The sequence below is a fragment of the Cricetulus griseus genome (assembly GCF_003668045.3).
Source record: "Cricetulus griseus strain 17A/GY chromosome 1 unlocalized genomic scaffold, alternate assembly CriGri-PICRH-1.0 chr1_0, whole genome shotgun sequence".
Taxonomy (NCBI): Eukaryota; Metazoa; Chordata; class Mammalia; order Rodentia; family Cricetidae; genus Cricetulus; species Cricetulus griseus.
In genome coordinates this window covers 231,768,232-231,787,316 of record NW_023276806.1, presented here as the reverse complement: position 1 = coordinate 231,787,316, position 19,085 = coordinate 231,768,232, and the positions used below count along the sequence as shown (strand labels likewise).

The 19,085-nt window shown below is 51.8% G+C and overlaps 1 protein-coding gene and 2 non-coding genes across 5 annotated transcripts; all 3 read right to left on the bottom strand.

The window, feature by feature from the left end:
* Positions 1 to 7,402: 7,402 nt before the first annotated feature.
* Positions 7,403 to 17,653, bottom strand: Ddx39b (DExD-box helicase 39B). Of its 3 annotated transcripts, none has more exons than XM_027388853.2 (11): positions 17,496 to 17,652; positions 16,003 to 16,338; positions 15,327 to 15,454; positions 15,025 to 15,117; positions 14,587 to 14,770; positions 12,527 to 12,645; positions 10,104 to 10,235; positions 8,594 to 8,703; positions 8,360 to 8,504; positions 8,093 to 8,240; positions 7,403 to 7,632 (listed from the first exon to the last, which is right to left on the bottom strand). In XM_027388853.2, the coding sequence occupies exons 2-11, from the start codon at positions 16,211 to 16,213 to the stop codon at positions 7,616 to 7,618; spliced, it is 1,287 nt and encodes a 428-aa protein (XP_027244654.1). In that variant the 5' UTR covers positions 16,214 to 16,338; positions 17,496 to 17,652; the 3' UTR covers positions 7,403 to 7,615. The 3 variants fall into 3 exon arrangements, with proteins under 3 accessions (XP_027244654.1, XP_035307137.1, XP_027244655.1); XM_035451246.1 differs by lacking the exon at positions 17,496 to 17,652 and adding an exon at positions 16,807 to 16,829; XM_027388854.2 differs by lacking the exons at positions 7,403 to 7,632; positions 8,093 to 8,240 and having other exon boundaries at positions 8,360 to 8,485; positions 17,496 to 17,653.
* Positions 14,456 to 14,532, bottom strand: LOC113832498. The gene has a single exon (XR_003479805.1). It is a non-coding gene; the product is annotated as a small nucleolar RNA SNORD83 (small nucleolar RNA).
* LOC113832497 lies at positions 16,677 to 16,752 on the bottom strand. The gene has a single exon (XR_003479804.1). It is a non-coding gene; the product is annotated as a small nucleolar RNA SNORD83 (small nucleolar RNA).
* Positions 17,654 to 19,085: the final 1,432 nt, after the last annotated feature.

Genomic DNA, 19,085 nt, shown 5'->3' with positions numbered 1-19,085 from the left:
TCTTTTTGAGTTCTAGGCCACCCTGTTCTACACAGGGAGTTCCAGGACAACTGTGGCTACACAGAACCTTGTCTCAAAAAAATGCATATAATAAGATAAAAATAAAATCATACCCAAATTGTGTGTGTGTGTGTGTGTGTGTGTGTGTGTGAGTGTGTGTGTGTGTGCTTGTCAGGGATCATTTGCGGGGTCAAGGGACACTATGGACCCAGTTCTTCCCTTCATCTTCTTGTGGCAACAGAACTGGAACTTAGGGAGTCAAGCTTGTGTGACAATCAGCTTTAATCATAGAACCAACTCCCCAGCCCTAGTGAAAGCCTTTTCCAAGTGACAAACCTGAGTATGTGCCAACACACGTTAGCTAATTGATTAATTTATTAATTAGCTAATTAAGTGAAGCAGCAGAGCATGAAAACACAACTGCCATGACAACAAACTACAACAAAGCTTGTGTGCATCTCAGTGGCTGTCAACTAGCATGCCTTAGATTCTTCCAAGTCTCCCAGGGCACTAGCAGCTTCCAGGTCCCTGTGAGCACAATACAGCTCAGGTCTTATAACAAGAGCTTGCACTGGTCCCCTTGTCACCCGACATTCGCAGGGCGGCTTCCAAGGTAAAATAACCGTCAGTGAACTTGTATCTGAGCTGCAGTGCTGTGGGCGATGCTCTATTGCTGGCTGTGTCAGCCTGACTTCCCTGTCAGCAGTCACCAGATATGGAACAGCTTCTGTCAGAAAGGAGTTCTGTTCACCTGGCAGAGCTCTGAAGTGAGCCGAGTTCACCTTTGAAAATGTGTAAATGAAAAGATTAAAAGCCCAGTGTTGGCCAAGCACAGTGCAAATCCCAGCACTCGGGAGGCAGAGGCAGGCAGATCTCTGTGAGTTCAAGACCAGCCTGGTCTACAGGAGCCAGTTCTAGTACAGCCTCTAAAGCCACAGAGAAACCCTGTCTTGAAAAACTGGGGAAAAAAAGCGGAGCATTGCCGGCTCTTGTTTCCATGGATGCATGCAGTCTCTCAGATGCCTCCTAACCTACTGCCTGGTATGATTTATACTTTTTTATTTCTATGTATTTGGGTGTTTTGCTTGTGTGCACATCTGTGCGCCACATGCATGCTGTCTCCAAGAAGGGCAGATCCCCTGGAAGCAGAGTTACAGACAGTCCGTAGCCTACTGTGAATGCTGGGAATCAAATCCAGGTCCTCTGAAGAGAAACCAAGGGCTCGCAAACACTGGACCATCTTTCCAGGCCCAGTCAATTATTCTCCTGATGTGTGTGCTAACGAGTTTTATGTCAACTGGACACACTAACTAGAGATATCTGAAAGGATAACTCAATTAGAAACGCCTCCTCGAGATCCAGCTGTAGGGCATTTTCTCAATCAGCCATCAATGGGGGAGGGCCTGGCCCATTGTGGGCGGTTCCATCCCTAGGCTGGTGGTCCTGGGTTCTATATGGAAACAGGCTGAGCAAGCCATGAGGAGCAAGCCCATAAGCAGCTCCCATCCATGACATTGGCATCAGCTCCTGCCTCAGGTTCCTGCCCTGTGTGAGTTCCTGTCCTGACTTCCTTAGATGATGAACAGTGATGTGGAAGTGTAAGCTGAGCAAACCCTTTCCTCACCATCTTGGATTTGTTCTGGGTGTTTCATTGCAGCAATAGAAACCCTGGCTGAGACAGTGTTGCAATCAATCAACCATCAGATGCTATCCTAGTTCGCTTATTTGCTGGGACACACACGGTGACCCAAAGCATCTTGCAGTGGAAAGGGTTTATTTGGGGTGCAGGTTACAGCCCATCCTTGGAGCTGGAGGCAGAACCTGAAGCAGAGACCATGAGACTTGCTCACTGCCTGGCTCTCACTGGCTTCCTGGGCAAGCTGCTTTTTGTTCACCCCAGGCGCACCTGCCTAAGCGTGGGAGTGTCTACACTGAGCTGGGCCATCCCCTATCATGAGTGTAGCACCCAAAGCCCTGGTCCTAGAACCCTGGCTAGGGATAGTGAGGGAATGAAGAAAGGACACACACACACACACACACACACAAACACACACACACACACACACACACACACACACACACACACCAACACACACAATAAAGCCGGGATACGGTGTGTTTCTCTAATGCTACTGACACCGTTACAACCTGGAACCTTCACGAGTTTAAGGTACAGTGGAGGAAGGGGCTAGCTAATCTGGGTACCAGGTCTCTATAGGTGAGCAGTCTCAGGCTGCAAACATCCAGGAACAGGAAGCCACAGTTGGTAATCTTTGCACACATGGATCAACAGTTCATAGACACTCACACTTGGACTCCCAAGGAAAGCTTTGCCATCCTTTTGGGGAATATTATTTTAAGGTGTGTGACTTTGGTTCATCCTGCATTTGTATAACTCTGTGAATCTGTGTTACTGTGCCTGTCTAAAACACCCAGTGGTCCTAATAAAGAGCTGATCAGTCAAAAGTGAGGCAGGAGCAAGGATGGGCAGGGCTGGCAGGCAGAGGTATAAATAGAAGGAGAAACAAGGATTAGCCAGAGAGCAAGGAAAGGAGGAAGATGGGGGCCACCCAGCCATGGAGTAAAAAGGAAAGTAAGAAAGATAAAAGCCCAGAGTAGATGGGTTACTTTTTTTTTTTTTTTTTTTTTGGTTTTTCGAGACAGAGTTTCCCTGTGGCTTTGGAGGCTGTCCTGGAATTAGCTCTTGTAGACCAGGCTGGTCTGGATCTCACAGAGATCCACCTGCCTCTGCCTCCCTGAGTGCTGGGATTAAAGGCGAGCGCCACCAACGCCCGGCTTAGATGGGTTACTTAAGTTAAGAAAATCTAGTTAGAAACAAGGTAAACTAAGGTCAGGCACTCATAACTAAGAATAAACCTCCCTGTGTGGTTTACTTGGGAGCTGGGTCTTGGCCCCTGAAAAAAGGCCAAAGAAAGAGCAAAAACATGGAACAATAGCATCCCTCATGAGCCAGGCCTGGATTGTTACTGTCCTTGTCAAAGTTCCATGGCCATTGTTCTTGATGTCCTTAACCAGGCATGCCCATGTCAAAACACACGCTCACTCACACACACTCATTCACACACACACACTCATTCACACACTCATTCACACACACACATGCACTCACACACAATCACTCACACACTCATTCACAAATTCACTCACTCACACTCACTCACACACTCACTCGCACTCACTCAGTCACTCACTCACACACACACACTCACACTCACTCACACACACACTCACTCACATATGCAATCACACACACTCACTCACAAATTCACTCACTCACACACTCACACTCACTCAATCACTCACACACACATACACATTCAAACATACTCACACACACAACTCACACAGTCACACACACTCACTCACACATTCACTCACTCACTCACTCACATACTCACTCACTCACACTCAATCACTCACACACACACTCACACATTCAATCACACTCACCCACACTCACTCAATCACTCATTCACACATACACACACACACTCACACACTCACTCACACATTCACTCACTCACGGATTCCTTTGCTCCCTACAAACCAACAATCAAGAAAATGCCCACAGACAACCCACAGGCCAATCTGATGACGGCAACTCCTCAGATGAGGCCCACTCTTCCCAGGTGCAGCACACTGACAAGATGAGCCACCACAGTAGCAAACCTGTCTGTGTAGTTGGTTATGTGCTGTCAGCAACATTAGCCACGGAAGACACCGTCTGGATTATTCTTATAGTTTTATTTTTACTTTATGTGCATGAGTATTTTGTGTGTGTGTCTGTGCACATGTGCACTGCCTGTGGAGGCCATAAGAGGGCGACAGATCACCTGGAAGATGAGTTCCAGATGTTTTTTTTTTTTTCTTATTTTTTTATTAGTTCAAATTAGGAACAAGCTTGCTTCACATGACAATCCCTTCTCCCTCTCCCTTCCCTTCCCCCAACCCTCCTCCCCAACCTCCCACCTGCCCCCCACCCAATCCACCCTCCACTCCCCAGGCAGGGTAGGGCCCTTGACCGTGGCTCCCCAAAGTCCACCACATCATCCGGGCCGGGCCTAGGCCCTCCCCCATGTGTCCAGGACAAGACAGCATCCCTTCACCTGGATGGGCTCTCAAAGTCCCTTCTTACACTAGGGAAAAATACATTGGTTACAGGGTTTGATTCTCAGGAACTCTCATAGACACCCACCTCTCACTCCTTATTGTTTTATGGGGACTTTACTGGGTAACTAAACCCACAGGGACATGTCCTAATCTGGGTTTCTATTGCTGTGATGAAACACCATGATCAGAGAAACTTGGGGGAGAAAAAGGTTTGTTCAGATGATTTAAACACGGCACTGTTCATCACCTAAGGAAATCAGGATAGGAAGTCACAACAAGACAGGAACCTGGAGGCAGGAGCTGATGCAGAGGCCATAGAAGGTGCTGCTTACTGCCTTGTTCACCATAGTTTGTAAAGACTGCTTTTATTTTCCACCCTGTGGTTTTCCAAAGCAGGGTTGTGCTTCTCTGTAGAGCCCTGGATATCCTGGAACTCACTCTGTAATCCAGTCTGTCCTTGAACTCAGAGATCTGCCAGCCTCCAGCTCTCAAATGCTAGGACTAAAGGCGTGGACTACTATGCCCATCTCTCATCCTGCTTTCTTATAGAAAAAAAAGGACCACCAGTCCCGGGATTGCACCAACCACAATGGGCTGGGCTCTCCTTCATAAATCACTAAATAAGATAATGCCTGCTAGGCAATGGTGGTGTATGCCTTTAATCCCAGCACTTGAAAGGCAGACACAGGTGGATCTCTGGGAGTTCGAAGCCATTCTGGTCCTGGATATCCAGATATATACACAGAGAAACCCTGTCTCAAACAAGAAGAAAGAAATGCTGTACAGGCTGACCCATAGCCTGATCTTCCTGAGGCATTTTCTTAATTGAGGTTCAGTCCTCTCAGATGCCTTTCGCTGTGTCAAGCTGACATAAAACCATCCAGCACACACGTGATTGGGCAGAAAGGGGACTCTAATGGAAACTGAGTTGTCTAGAGTTTCCTGGCTTTCTCTGTGAACAACTCCTACCAGGATTTGGCCAAATCTCTTCAGAAATGGGGATCTCAAGCAGGAGAGAGGGCTGAGTGGAAAGAGCACTGGCTGCTCTTACAGAGGACCCCGGGGTTGATGTCTGGCTCCCATGTCTGGTGGCTCCAGTGCCCCCTTCTGGGCTCCACAGACATCACACATGTGATATATTTTACATACATGCTGTGAAAACACACACATACAACAATCTGAAAACAAAAACAAAGAACCCAACAGACGCTGAAGCATTTGGCCTTGTCTAAAGCACTCCAGCCTCATGTGAGGACCCTGACCTTGGCAAAGACTCTGCACTGTCTTGACTGCTCTTCTGTGCAGAGAGCGTTCCCCTTGACAACCCAGAGAGGAGCACACAGAGATGCAGGGATGGGCACCAAAGCCATGGGGCTGTCCAGCAGCTGCTCCTTCCCCAGCAAACCTTCATTCTGAGGCAGGTTTTTCTGAACACATCCATTTCCCCAGGTGACCAAGAGTAACTAATACCATCTGTCCCTGCTGAGCCACACCTGCCCACTGGGTCTCCCACTCACAAGAAAACTGGCCCTTTAATATTTTAAAATATTTTTTTCCTTTTTAAAAATTTAAATTAGAAACAAGCTTCTTTCACATGTCAATCTCAGTTCCCTCTCCCTCCCATCCTCCCCTGTCCCCCACCACCGACCCCCTATCCCAAGCCCTTTCTGCTCCCCAGCGGGGTGAGGCCTTCCATGGGGCATCTTCAAAGTCCGTCCTATCATTTGGAACAGGGCCTAGACCCTCCCCAGTGTGGCTGAGAGAGTATCCCTATATGTGGAGAGGGCTCTCCAAGTCCATTTGTGTACTAGGGGTAAATACTGATCCACTACCAGAGGCTCCATAGATTCACCAGACCTCCAAACTGACCTCCTCATTCAGGGGGTCTGGATCAGACCTATGTTTGTTTTCCAGCTATCAGTCTGGGGTCCATGAGCAAGCCTTTGTTCAGATCAGCTATTTCTGTGGGTTTCTCCAGCCTGGTCTTGACCCATTGCTCATCACTCCTCCCTCTCTGCCACTGAATTCCAGAGTTCAGCTCAGTGCTTAGCTGTGGGTGTCTGCCTCTGCTTCCATCAGCTACAGGATGAAGGCTCTATGATGGCAATTAAGGCAGTCATCAATCTGATTATATGAAGGGCAGTTAAGATACTCTCTCCTCTACTGCCTAGATTATTAGCTGGAGCCATCCATGTGGATTCCTGGGAATTTCCTCAATGCCAGGGAACACAAGCACTCTTACAGGCCTGGTGTGGGAAAGACTTTTGCATTCATGTACAGGGCTCAGCAACCCAGCACTGCTTGACACTCACACTAGGGTCATGCCAAGGCTATGAGGAAGGACACACAGGTGCCCAACCTACTAGAGAGGCAAGTCCTTAGACAACACAGTGCAGCATGGAAAATGCTCACCCTGGGAACATGCAGGAAAGAGAAATCACAATTTGAGGCAGGTCAGTGTGAGCCTTCCAGTGAGATGGACCTGGGTGTGAGCATCCCCTCAAAATGCCTGCTAGTGCTGAGGAGGCTGGCTGCACACCAGCATGCTAAAGCAACTGAACTGCCAGAGTGTGAAATCTCAGACCACCAACAGAGTTCTACCCTGCCCCTGGCCAGAACAGACAGGGCTGTGGTTGGGTGCTTTGCACTGAAGCCGCTAGGCAGCCACCAAGGTGCTCCTTCCAGCCTGTTACACTTCCAACTAACACCTCCTGCTCCTGTCCCTCCTGGGATCCCAGTGACCTTGCCAAGAATTTCACTATGAGAACAGAAGAGATACAGATCCATGTCTGAGGTAAGAAACTTCACACATGACCTTCTGAACTCAGACCAAAAAGGAGAATTGAGACAGGCTTCAGGCCTCAGCCCTGGTTGAGGCTTTGTCCTTTAGTCTCCCCACCCAGGGACCCCACCCTCTCTACACAGCTAAGCTGGCCCAGGGAGGAGATGCTGGAGCTGCACCAGGCCCTGCTTAGAAGAGCAGGACGCCTGGGAGGCACAGCCCTGGTACCCAACACCCAGAAGCTCAAGGAGCAGATGAGATGCAGTGACATGGACCTTGTTCTCTGAACCTCTGACCCCATGCACTGTCCCATTCCCCACTTAAACAGCCACTTTAGAATGGAAGGGACACCAGGAAGAGAATGCCACTGGGGAGCCACAGGCTCTTGGGTCTGGGCCATCCTCACTGTGACCCTGCCCACAACAAGGCTCCCAGTCAAGCCCTCAATATAACACACGGAGCACTTACAAACACCACAGACACAGTTGCTTCAATTCTGAGTTTTGTTAAAAAAACAAACAAACAAACAAACTATGATAAATCAGGAACAGGTTTGGGAGTGGTGGTGATGCAGAAGGAAGCATGGACAGGACAAGATGAGGGCTGGCAGGGGCCAGGGGCAGGGCCGTCTCCACCCTGATCCCTGGTATCTTCTTCTGATGAGACAGACGGCCACAGTCCAGAGCGGGTCATTCCTCTCCTCTACCGTGTCTGTTCAACTGAAGAAAAAACGCCACAATAAGACAAAAGAGGAGAAATTTAAATTTCTCTCCCTCCCTCCCTTTCTCTCCCCACAGCTGTGTCCTAGGTTCAGAGGATACTCTTGGGAGTAGGAACACTCCCTGTTGCTGGAGAAAAGAGACGGATAAAGACCCCACACAAGCGTCCCTCACCAGAGCATGGAAACTCCAGGAGGGCAGCCAGCAACCAAGGGCCATTCAGCACCAGAGGCCTCTACCCAGAGGTTTACATGAGGCACTAACAAGGAAAGAGGGAGCAGGATTCAACAAGATGCTTCAGAGGGCAAAGGTGCTGTCACTAAAACTGACAACCTGAGTTCACGCCGGGAAACCCACAGGGTGGAGGACAGACACCCAATAGTGTCCTCTGATCTCTACATGCTGTGGTATGTACACACACGCACGTACGCAGCAGGCAGCATGGTGGGGGTGCACTCACTGTAGGAGGAGATGTCGATCTCATCGGGGAGCTCACTGATGTTGACCTCAAAGCGGTCCTGCACGTCATTGAGGATCTTAGCATCATTCTCATCTGACACAAATGTGATGGCCAAGCCCTTGGTGCCAAACCGGCCTGCTCTGGCCACCTGGGAGGAGACAAAGGGAAGATCACAAGTTCACAGGGGAGACAGAGATACAAGGGAAGGGGACAGCGTGTGCATGAGCGCAGGCACACAGAGGAAGAGGGGGAGGGCGGGCAGCTTACCCGGTGCAGGTAGGTGTCTGAGTCCTCTGGCATGTCATAGTTGAAGGCGATGTTCACACGCTCAATGTCCATGCCTCGACCAAACAGGTTGGTGGCCACAAGAATCCTCCGCTGGAAATCCTTGAACTGCTGATACCGAGAGAGCCTTTGTGAGGAAGGAGAGGAGAAGCTTGAGATTCCCTTCTCACCACACCCCTTCCTCCCCAGAGCACAAATCCCTTGTTTCTCACTCACCTCTCCTCCTGGGGCATGCCGCGGTGGATAGCAATGGCGGGGAAGTTCTGCTCCACCAGAAGCTGGGCCAGGGCGATGCACCGCTGCACGGACTTCACAAAGATCACCACCTGCGGAGCACGGGAGTGATGAACATACAAGTTTCCACAGTCATCTCAACTCTTAATGGTTTTTAAAGTTTGTGTGTGTGGGTGATTTGCACGCATGTAAGTGTAGGCACATTCATGCCTGACGCCTATGCAGAGCCAAACGAGGACACTGGACCCTCCTCACATACCAACTGCAGTCACATGATTAGGAACTGACATGCTATGGAGAATTGGGGAGCCCTGAAGAACAAGAGTGCTCTTAACCTCTGAGTCACTGTTTTGTTTTTTGAGACAGGGTTTCTCTGTGTAAACCTGGCTGTCCAGGAACTTGATCTGTACATGAGCTGGCCTTGAACTCACAAAGTTCTGACTGCTTCTGCCTCCAGAGTGCTGGGATTAAAGGCTTGAGCCATCCTCACAGGGCTCTGAGCCACTCCTTCAGCCCAGCCCCAGTGGTATCACTACTGATAAATCTATATATATGTATGTTTGTGTGAATGTATGCAGGTGTATACAGGTGTCCTTCAAGGCCAGAAGGGTGTGCTGTATTTGTATCTGTATCTTTATCTGCTGGGGCCAATTACAGGCATCGGTGGGAGGGAGGGGGTGTGGATCCTCTGAAGAGCAGGGCGTTTGAGGTCCAGTTGTCTTCAAACACATTATATAAACGATGCTGACCCCACACTTGATCTCAGAGATCCACCTGGCTCTGACTACACAGAGTCAGCTTGGGATTTAAGACTCCCATACTAGCACACCTGGTGAATTTTTGTTTGGTTGGTTCTTTGGTTTCTCTGTGTAGCCCTGACGGTCCTAGAGCTCACTCTGTAGACCAGATTGGCCTTGAACTCAAGAGGCTTGCCTGCCTCTGCCTCCAAGAGCTGAGATTAAAGGTGGGTAGCACCACTAACCCGCCCTGGCAGAATTTCTAACGAGTTTCTCAGGCCCTTTTTCTGTCTCAAATGTCTCTTCACAAATGTCCTCTTCCTCTCTTGAACTTAAGGCGTGTGCCTAGGCCAAGATTTCTCAACAGCCTGACGTGTGAGCTGCCACAGACACAAGACCTCAAACTGGCACACACACGGGTGAGGCGCCCTCAGGAAGATGGTAGGATGTGAACTACAGTCTAGAAAACCAGATGAGCCTCTGGAAACACTAAGAGCCCCACAGGGCTCTGCAGCCAGCTGAGCACAGGCTGACACTGCTCCTCCTGGGTGACTGTAAAAGACAACAGCAGAGCCACCACGTCAGTACCCAGCTCAATGCGTTCCTCCACTCACTCAAGTCATCACGGACTCTACCTCAGCTGTCTCTCACACCTTCACACCCTTGGCTCCTCAATCACAGGCTACTTCTCCACAGGCTTCTGCCACGGCTGGGGATGCCCAGTGCTCAAGACCACACAGACCCTCAATACTGACCTGGTTGAACTCGAGGACATCGAGAAGGTCAAAGAGCTTCCGGTTCTTCTCGTTGTCCTTCAGTTTCACGTAGTATTGCTGCAACCCGTGCAGCGTCAACTTGGTCTCATCATCCACGAAGATCTCCATAGGCTGAGGGAAGGAGGGGTGGGGGCAGGAGGAGGGCAGAGTGGGGGGTTAAACCTGGGGGGGTGGAGGGTGATGGTCTCCAATACACCCCATGGACTGATGGGGAGGAGAGAGAAGACTGAAAAGCCCTCCCCATCACAAGAACGCTCTGTACTGAGGTCCCTTTCCAGTTAGGTATGGCAGTATCTGCAGCAGCTGAATTTTAAGCTCAACTGAGAATGGTCAGAGGAGAAAGGAACTCTGCACAGAGTGGTGAAGCTCCCAGCTGCAAGGTGCCAGTGTCAGAGCTGATGGGGGAACGTTAGCAATGGAGATGGTACTCCAGGGGAGAGTTAGCTATGGAGATGGTACTCCAGGGGAGAGTTAGCTATGGAGATGGTACTCCAGGGGAGAGTTAGCTATGGAGATGGTACTCCAGGGGAGAGTGAGCAATGGAGATGGTACTCCAGGGGACAGCATAGTCAGAACACACAGCAGAGGCAGCAGTGAACCGGCCTGGGCATCGACACCACAACAGGCCAGGGCTGACTGCCCCACTCAACTGTCCTCTCTGCACTTCAGCAAATGTCCAAGACCAGAAGGCTGCAATGGACACAGCCAAAAACGCCATTCAAAACCTGGGCCTTAGTGGCATGCTGTGATCCCAGCTCTCGGGTGGTTGAGGTAGAAGTTATTAAAGAGAAGCACACATTGCTCAAGCTGTGAGACACCTTGTACTCAACACACTACTCAGCTTTAGAAGGGATTTTTCTAAATTCAGAGTCAAACCGTCTATACTTGGGAGGTGAGGGATGAACACACTGTGCTGGCCAACAGAAGTACAGGCTCTTTCCCACACCCACAACAGAACCTGCACCTTCTGAGCTCTAACTCCTGACCGACCCTCAGCACCTTCCATTTCTCTGGAGCCCTCACCCCTGCAGATGTCCGCTTTCCTGGACTCTAAGGGCTTCTCTCCTCCTCTCCTCCTGTTCCCTCCTCCCAGCAGCTGTGAGATTTACAGCTTCCCTGCCCTGTTCTTTTTCTGTGAACATCTAATAATAGAGAGGTTTCTGCATCAAAGGGAAAAGGACAATTGAAAGGAATGGACCTTACATTTTACAAAAACTGTACACCCACCCCAACCCTTGAAGGGAAAAAGGACATCAACAATGGACAGACACCAGTTAACTGCAGGACAGACTTTCCCCACTCTCCATCCTGTCTGAGACAGTTCACATAGAGCAAGGGACTAAGTGGGTGTCACAGAAGTCTCTTCCAGAAAGCAGCCTGGCGAGGAAACTCCCCAAATAAAGTCTCACAGCCTCCTCCTAATTCTAGCCCCTCGCCTGGCCCAAGAGCAAAGCATCTTCTCAAGGGAAGGAAAGGGTCAGGGAGGGAAGGACACCCCACCCCCTGCTCAGTCTCGGCACCGAGACCCACTTGTTACATCTCAGTACAACTTGTCTTTTGTCTCTTCCCATCGTAAAAAACAAAAAGGAAAAAAATCCACCACCCCACTCAAGACACCCCTCCCAACAGGTATGGGGAAAACGGGGTACAGCACATTAGGTTCAGGAAAAAACCGGGAACAGAAAAAGAGGCTGGCTTGGTCCTCAGCATCCTGGTCAGGCTCCCCGTGGCCTCCGCTGCTGCCATCCACGGCTCGTAGGTCTGAATTCTCCCGTCGTGCCTCAGTGCTTCTCTGCTGTCAGCTCTCATCAACCAAGGCTCCGATGGGTGCAAGGAGGTATGGACAGGAAGGAGTGGGGGGCTGCGGGGCTGAGGTGCCAAAGGCCCCCGCCCTTGGAGGTGGGGACTGGTGGGTTTATGGTGCTGTTTGTCTGTTCTTCTTCTGGACAGGCCCTGCCACTTGACTGACTGTCCCTGTCTTGCTCTCCTGCCACTGACATGTCTGAGTTTCGGTGAACAGAAGCTCCAGCTGAAGGCTCCATGCCACCTGGAGGGGGTGTGGCTGTGGGGTGTGTGGAGTTGATGGGCAGGCGATAGGGCACAAAATCTTGCCCTACCCCTGGGTAGGGAGAAGAGGCTCAAACATGTGATTCAAAAATGTCAAATGCTACCCGCTCTCACGTTAACCCGACCAAGTCTTCCGGAGTGTCCCTGGCACGCGCACAGCCCCTATCGCTAACTGTCTCTGCCTCTGTGTTTTTCTTCAAGGAGTCGTCACTCCCAGATGGACACAAGCTCCCTTCTTGGTGCTTGAAGGACAAGGGAGTCTGGAGGAAGAGGGCGAGGAGGGGGAGGAGGCATCGGGCGGGGAGTGGAGGGAGAGAAGGTAGAAGGGTATTTACATCTTGCATGAACTTGCGGCAGACTGGCCGGATCTCTTTGCTCAAGGTAGCACTGAACATCATGACCTGCTTCTCATGGGGGGTCATGCGAAAAATTTCCTGGACATCCCGACGCATGTCTGCAGGGTAGAGTTACAGGAGGAAACCAGTCTGTGATTTCAGTGCCCTGAGGCCACAGCCAGTGATAATCCAGAAGTCACTCTGGAAAAGTGGGCCCCTTCTCTCCATTACCTACAGGAACCAGGCAGGCTTGGTGGGACGATCCTGTAATCCCAGCACTAAGAGGTGGAGGCAGGGGGATCAGGAGCTATGTATTGACTTTTGAAACCATTCAAGAAATGTCTCTGGACCCAAAGTCAAAACTAATAAAATGGGGATAAAATCTACCATAGGTTCAGGAACAGTAGCCCTCAAACACAAGTTATGAGGCTAGAGAGAGAGAGGCCCAGCAGTTAAGAGCATTGCTGCTCTTCCAGAAGACCCAGGTTAGGTTTCCAGCTCCCACAAATGCCTGTAACTTAGAGCTCCATGGGAAACCCAATGCTACTGGCCTCTATGGAAGCACCCACACAATTAAAATTAATAAACTTAGAGCTTGTACCAGGCTTTATGTAGCCCTTGCTGACATGTAATTCATAAAGATCCACCTGGGATTAAAGGCACGAAAGCTGTTTTGTTTTTAGAGACAGAGTGTCAGTGTTTAGTCCTGACTGTCCTTGAACTTGCTCTGTACACCAGGCTGTCCTCCAACTTAGAGACCCACAATCTTACATTAATCTGGGATTGAAGGTGTACACCACCACTAAGTTCTCTTTAGCCTTTATTATGTGTGTAGGTGTTCTGCCTGCATGTTATGTCCATGTACTGGCCATGTGCCTAGTGCTCAAAGAAAGCACAGGAAGGTTTGAGTCCCCAGGAACTGGAGTTACACAGTTACACATTTCCCTGAGGGATGTGTTGGGATGAAAACCAGGTCCTCTGGAAGAGAGCCAGTTCTCTAATCGCTGAGCTATCTCTCCAGTTCTTAGCCCATGAAAATATTTGTTTAATATGCATGGGCATTTTGCCCACATTTTGGGGTCTGTGCTGTTTTATATGGTGCCCATGGAGCCCGAGAGGAATAGACTGTTATGAGCTGCCATGTTGGTGCTGGCATCAAACCCAGATCCTCTGAAAGCAGCCAGTGCTCTTGTGGATGAGCCATTCCTTCAGTGACGCCCCCAAAATTCATTTTTTTAAAAAAATATTTACTATGTATAGTGTTCAGCCTGCATTTATGCCCATAGGCCAGAAGTGGGTACCATATCTCACTACCGGTGGCTATGAGCCACCACATGTGGTTGCTGGGAATTGAACTTGTGAACTCTGGAAGAGCAGCCAGTGCTCTTAACCTATCAGCCATCTTTCCAGCCCCCAACAAAATTCTTTATTTTTGTTTTTGTTTTTCCAAACAGGTTTTCTATGGCTTTGAGACTTTCCTGTACTCACTCTTTAAAACCAGGCTGGTCTCAAACTCAGAGATCCATCTGCCTCTGCCTCCCCAGTGCTGGGACTAAAGCTGTGCACCACCACCACCCGGCCCCCAACAAAATTCTTAATATTCTCTTTTAACCCCACTTGGCACTACACCACCAGAACACATGACTCACCAGATGAATTGCAGAATTGAACTCTAGAAACCTGCTCACTTATCAATTCTGACCACACAGGCTATACTGCAGAGGTTCCCAATCTGTGGGTCGAGGCCCCTTGGGTGGGTGGGTGGAGGTCAAATAACCCTTTCCCAAGGGCCCCATATCAGATATTGACATGTGACTCTTAACAGTAGCAAAATTTGCTATGAAATAGCAGCAAAAATAATCTATGGTTGGGGTCAGCACAACCCTAGGAGGGTTATGTCATTAGAAAGGTGGAACCACTGCTGTCCAGAGCCATCAGTCATGGGTGATAGGTCACGAGTCGTCCTTGCACGCAAGTGCTCCTGTGTCAAACAAACATCATTTGGCTCCAAGGGGCAGCTCCCCAAAGCACCTGAGCCCAGGCGGAGCACTGCCACTCACCGAGCTGTTCAAGCATCTTGTCACATTCGTCCAAGATAAAGTGTTTAATGTGCTTGAGGTTCAGGCTCTTATTTCGAGCCAGGGCTAGAATTCGGCCAGGAGTCCCCACGACGATGTGTGGGCAGTTCTTCTTCAGCACCTCTTCATCCTTCTTGATAGACAGACCACCAAAAAACACTGCCACCTGTCAGCCAACAGCAAAGTGTCACAGGAAAGGGCAAGGATCCAGTCTCCTGCAGAGTCTCCTTTTCTTCCTCTCACTGAGTAGCCCAGGGCCCCTGAACTGACTTTGTGGATCAGAAGAGCCTGTCACTGTACTAAAGGCTCCTATGCAGCCTTCAGGAACTCATCAATTACAGCGGCTCCATGCCTCAGGACAGTCAACTGTTACCCCACAAGCTCCCAGGACCTCCGCTGTCCCAAGCGCCTCACCCTTACCTTGACATTCGGCATGTACTTTGAGAAGCGCTCGTATTCCTTGCTGATCTGAAAAGCCAACTCCCTAGTGTGACACATCACCAGCACAGACACCTTCAAGGGAACAAATGGAGACAACACCCTATCAGTCCTTTGTCACCCTCTCTCCAGAGTGACTGTCAACAGCAGCATCTGTCAAGTTATTTGTGACATCAAATCTGAGGTTTAAAACAGTAAGCCTTGCTGCTGTAAGCATTATGTAGCCACAAACAGCCTTCAGTGTATCGGCCTCAAAGCCCTCTGCAGCACTGCCTCAAACACACCTGCCCAGTGATTGGCTCCAGCTGCTGCAGTGTGGCCAGGACAAACACTGCTGTCTTCCCCATGCCTGACTTGGCCTGGCACAGGACATCCATCCCCAGAATGGCCTGTGGGATGCATTCATGCTGGACTAGAAGGAAAAAGGGGAGAAAGAGAGAGACTTTATGCACCATACCAAACCCCTTTCCTCGAGTTGATTCTCCAGATTTTGCCTGGTCCCTGTCACTTTTCAGACTGACCCATCCTCTCTGTCCCCTTAGTCACATTTACACCCAAATCAAGTCTCAACTGCATCCTAGCTTCAGGTTTCCCTGGCGCAAACCCTCTTGCACCTACCAACAGCTTACCTTCCATGTGCCTGGCATTCTATAACCTTGGACAAAATGAAGGACTTGGTACTTGCCCCAGAAGCCAGCAACTTTAGAGCAATCATTAAGACCCCAGGTGGCCTGGCCCAAAATACTGGATGTAAAACTCCAGCCAAACAGTCAGAAAGACGATCAAGCAAACAAGAAAACCTGGGCACAGGACAAACAGCATCCTGTGTGATCAAAGCTAACAAGCATCTTCTAGCGCTAACATCTGGGTACATTCTCATTGCCTGGCCTATATACCCTAAACACAAATCCCATCTTTAAGATGCATCATGAGGTCCCTATGCCCAACAATAAAATGTACCCTCTGATGGATGCTCAAAGCCACAGTCCACGATGGCCCGGAGCAACTCTGGCTTGAGCAGGAAGTCTCGAAAGCCGGAGCTGTGGATGGAGACGTAGGAGCCCTTCACGTCTTTCTTGGCAGGAGCTTCCGTCCCATCTCCACCTGCTGCTGTCTCCACCTCGTCGTCTTCATAGTCCAAGAGCTCATTGTCCACATCATTCTCTGCCATAATTGGGCCGGCAGGGGAGAAGGGAGGTCTTTGGGTGAGTGGTCCCAGAGAAGGTGAGAAAGCAAGGGGGAGAGAGGGGGCTGAGGAACAGCAAGGGAAGAGACACCAGTTTCCCGACAGAAGAGCTGGGAGAGAGAACAAAAAAAAAAAAAAAAAGAAGAGCTCATCAGTCACGTAGGGACTTCTCGCCCACCCTCACTTTCTTCGTGTTCTCCCTCAACTACAAACCTCTGCCCTGGAAGAAAAGTAAGAGAAAACGAACACCGGGCGAGAAAAAATGGAGAGTGGTCTCGGGTGTGACTGCTGGACAGACTTGGGCTCGCACTTTGACCCAAGAGGAGCAACTCCCGAGACCGTGAAAAGATGAGCCCGAAGCCACCCGCGGGAGGGTGACAATGCGTGGGACAGGAGGGGACCTCAGACTGCGCTCTCCCTGTGGCCCCACGGTGTTGGTCCCCCCAGCAGCCATCAGTCAAGGGTGATAGATGAAGGTCAGCACTGCGCGGAGCGCTCACTTCCCATTGCAAACATCACGTGGCTGCTACTTACTCCCCTGTCCAGCGGCACCTGCGTGCCGCGCTGGAGGCGCTCACCTGGGACCCCAGTCCTGGGGGAGCAGGAGCTGAAGGACGGAGGGCGGGGAGGCGGGCCCGCTGCACCTAACCGCGGGAGCAGGGGCGCCAGGGGCTCAAGGCCAAAAAGCAGGCAAACAACGCCAGAAGCCGGCAGCGCAGACAGTTACATTTTAATGCCTGCCCGGCCACGCGCGAGGCGCTCGCCACAAGGGTGGGCTTTCAAAGCCGCAGGCTCTCAGCTGGGGAAATGCAACCCTCAGGCTGGGACTTGGTGCCAAGCGGCCTTGACAGCGTCTGGCGCGCCCCAGCCTCGCTCCTCCCCGAAGGTGAGCATTCCGGGAGCGCCGACGCCGCAGCGGGCAAGCAGAGGCCCTGGCGGCTGCTCGTCCCCGCCGCGGGCCGCGCCGGGCCCGCCCTCCCGCCAGCGCCGCCTCCGGCCGCTGCGGCCCGCGCGGGAAGGGGACCCACGGGCCACCCAGGAAGCGGGGGACACAATGGCGGCCCGGGCCTCCATTTTGGATCGTCGCCCCCGTCTCCCCGCTCCCCACCGAGGTTCGCTCAGAAAGGGACGAAAACGACGGCACCGCGCGCCCGACCGAGCCGCAGCGGCCAGGCCGCCGCCCGGGCGACGGGTATCAGGGGCGCGCGCGCGGGCGCGGCGGGGCCGGAGCGGATGGCGGCGGATGGCGCGCAAGGCCCCAGCTTACCTAAGCACTGCGAGCGCGTATGGCGGCGGCGGCGGGGACGCAGGCGGGAACCTGCCTTCACTTCCGGTCCCGGGCGCTTTTCCCCCCCGGCCTGCCGCCTTCCCGGCCGCCAGGGCGCAGGCGCGCGATGCCGGAAACCGGAAGTCGGCAGCCGGAAGCCGGCGGTCCTGGAGGCTCCGGCCGCGCCCGCTCGGGGGTGCCTTCGGAAAAGGTCTTCCGACTCCGCCGCCGCCGCCGCCGGTGACCGGAGCGCGACGCGGGCTCGCACCTCCCCGCCCCCTCACCGCGGCGTCCTTCGTCCTTTCCCCGCAGGCTGCCCTCGGGCACCGCGGAGTCTGCGTGCCGAGCGGGACGCGTCCTCACGGCGCCCTTAGCCTGGCACCCAAGGTGACCTGAGGGTGCCGAGCTCAGTCAGGCTCCCGGGGCCGGGGGAGGTGGGGGGGCGGGCACGCCCTTCGCGGCTGCGCTGGGAACGAGCGGAGCTGCCCCAAATGGCGGCGGCAAGGCGGCCACTTAGGAGATGGAGGTTTGCATTCTGCCCGCGCGTTAACAAAATAAACGGTGCGTTTGAGGGCTTCGCAGCTTTCCATAGTTGTTGTCGTTATCATCGGTTTTCTCGAGACAGGGTTTCTCCGTGCGGCTTTGGAGCCTGTCCTGGCGCTCGCTCTGGAGACCAGGCTGGCCTCGAACTCACAGAGATCCGCCTGCCTCTGCCTCCCTAGTGCGGGGATTAACGCGTGCGCCACCAACGCGCGGCTCCATGGTTATTAATTAGGGCAGAGTGCTCTTAGTCCCACCACAGCGGCTCCATTGTTCAGCCTGGGCCTTCTTCCCCCTCTAAACACGTGGTTCTCCCTTCTTTGAGATGCTGCATACACGAGGAGCGATGTCCTGCCGACTATAAGCGCGAGCTTCCCCTGTTAGCACACTTTACTCAGCTGTTAAGTTGGCACCCTCGTCCGCAACCCTCAGCATCTGACAGCCGCCCCCCTCCCACCGCCTAGGAGTAGGTGGGGATTCCTCGGCCCCTGGTAAAGTAGGAAATGCTTTAGCTCCAGGGGCCTATGGCTTTGAAGTTCCCAGGAACTCTTGTAGTAAGCCAGACGGCAGGCTCTAGGCCACCTCTTTCTTCCTGTTGTTCCTAAAAGGCCAGGAAACACCCCTCGGGAGAGGCCTTTTATTGAACCTAACGTAGTAGCACTGAGGAGAGTAACATAGTGAGGTTTATCCCCGTTGAGCCCCCCAACTGAGTCAAACTTCTACTTTACAGCCTGCAAAGGATGTTTGCACCAACACAGCAAAGTCGTGCAAATCAAGGCTTGTGTTTGCACCAGTCAGGACATTGCCCCTTTAGCACACATCCTCTGCTCCAGGGCTATAGGAAGTTCCACCATACCATGGGAGTGGGGTGGGTGGGAGACCATGACATGGGGACTGAGTGTCATCTAGAGTCCATCAAGGCTTGTGAAGGCAAAAAAAAAAATCCAGTAACCAACTATTGTAAACAGTCCTGGCTGAGGCCACACCTTCAGGAGCTGGAGCAATTAGCTGTCATCACACCGTGGTTTTCTCCAGTGTTCAGAATGGCCA

Bases quoted from the DNA above. Each gene is read 5' to 3' on its own strand.
- Ddx39b (XM_027388853.2), bottom strand. From the start codon at position 16,213: ATGGCAGAGAATGATGTGGACAATGAGCTCTTGGACTATGAAGACGAC. The intron at 15,455-16,002 runs GTACATTTTATT...TTTTCCTTCTAG, and splicing joins CTTTGAGCATCCATCAGAGG to TCCAGCATGAATGCATCCCA. The intron at 8,241-8,359 runs GTAAGCTGCCCG...GTCTCCTCCCAG, and splicing joins CAGACACCTACCTGCACCGG to GTGGCCAGAGCAGGCCGGTT.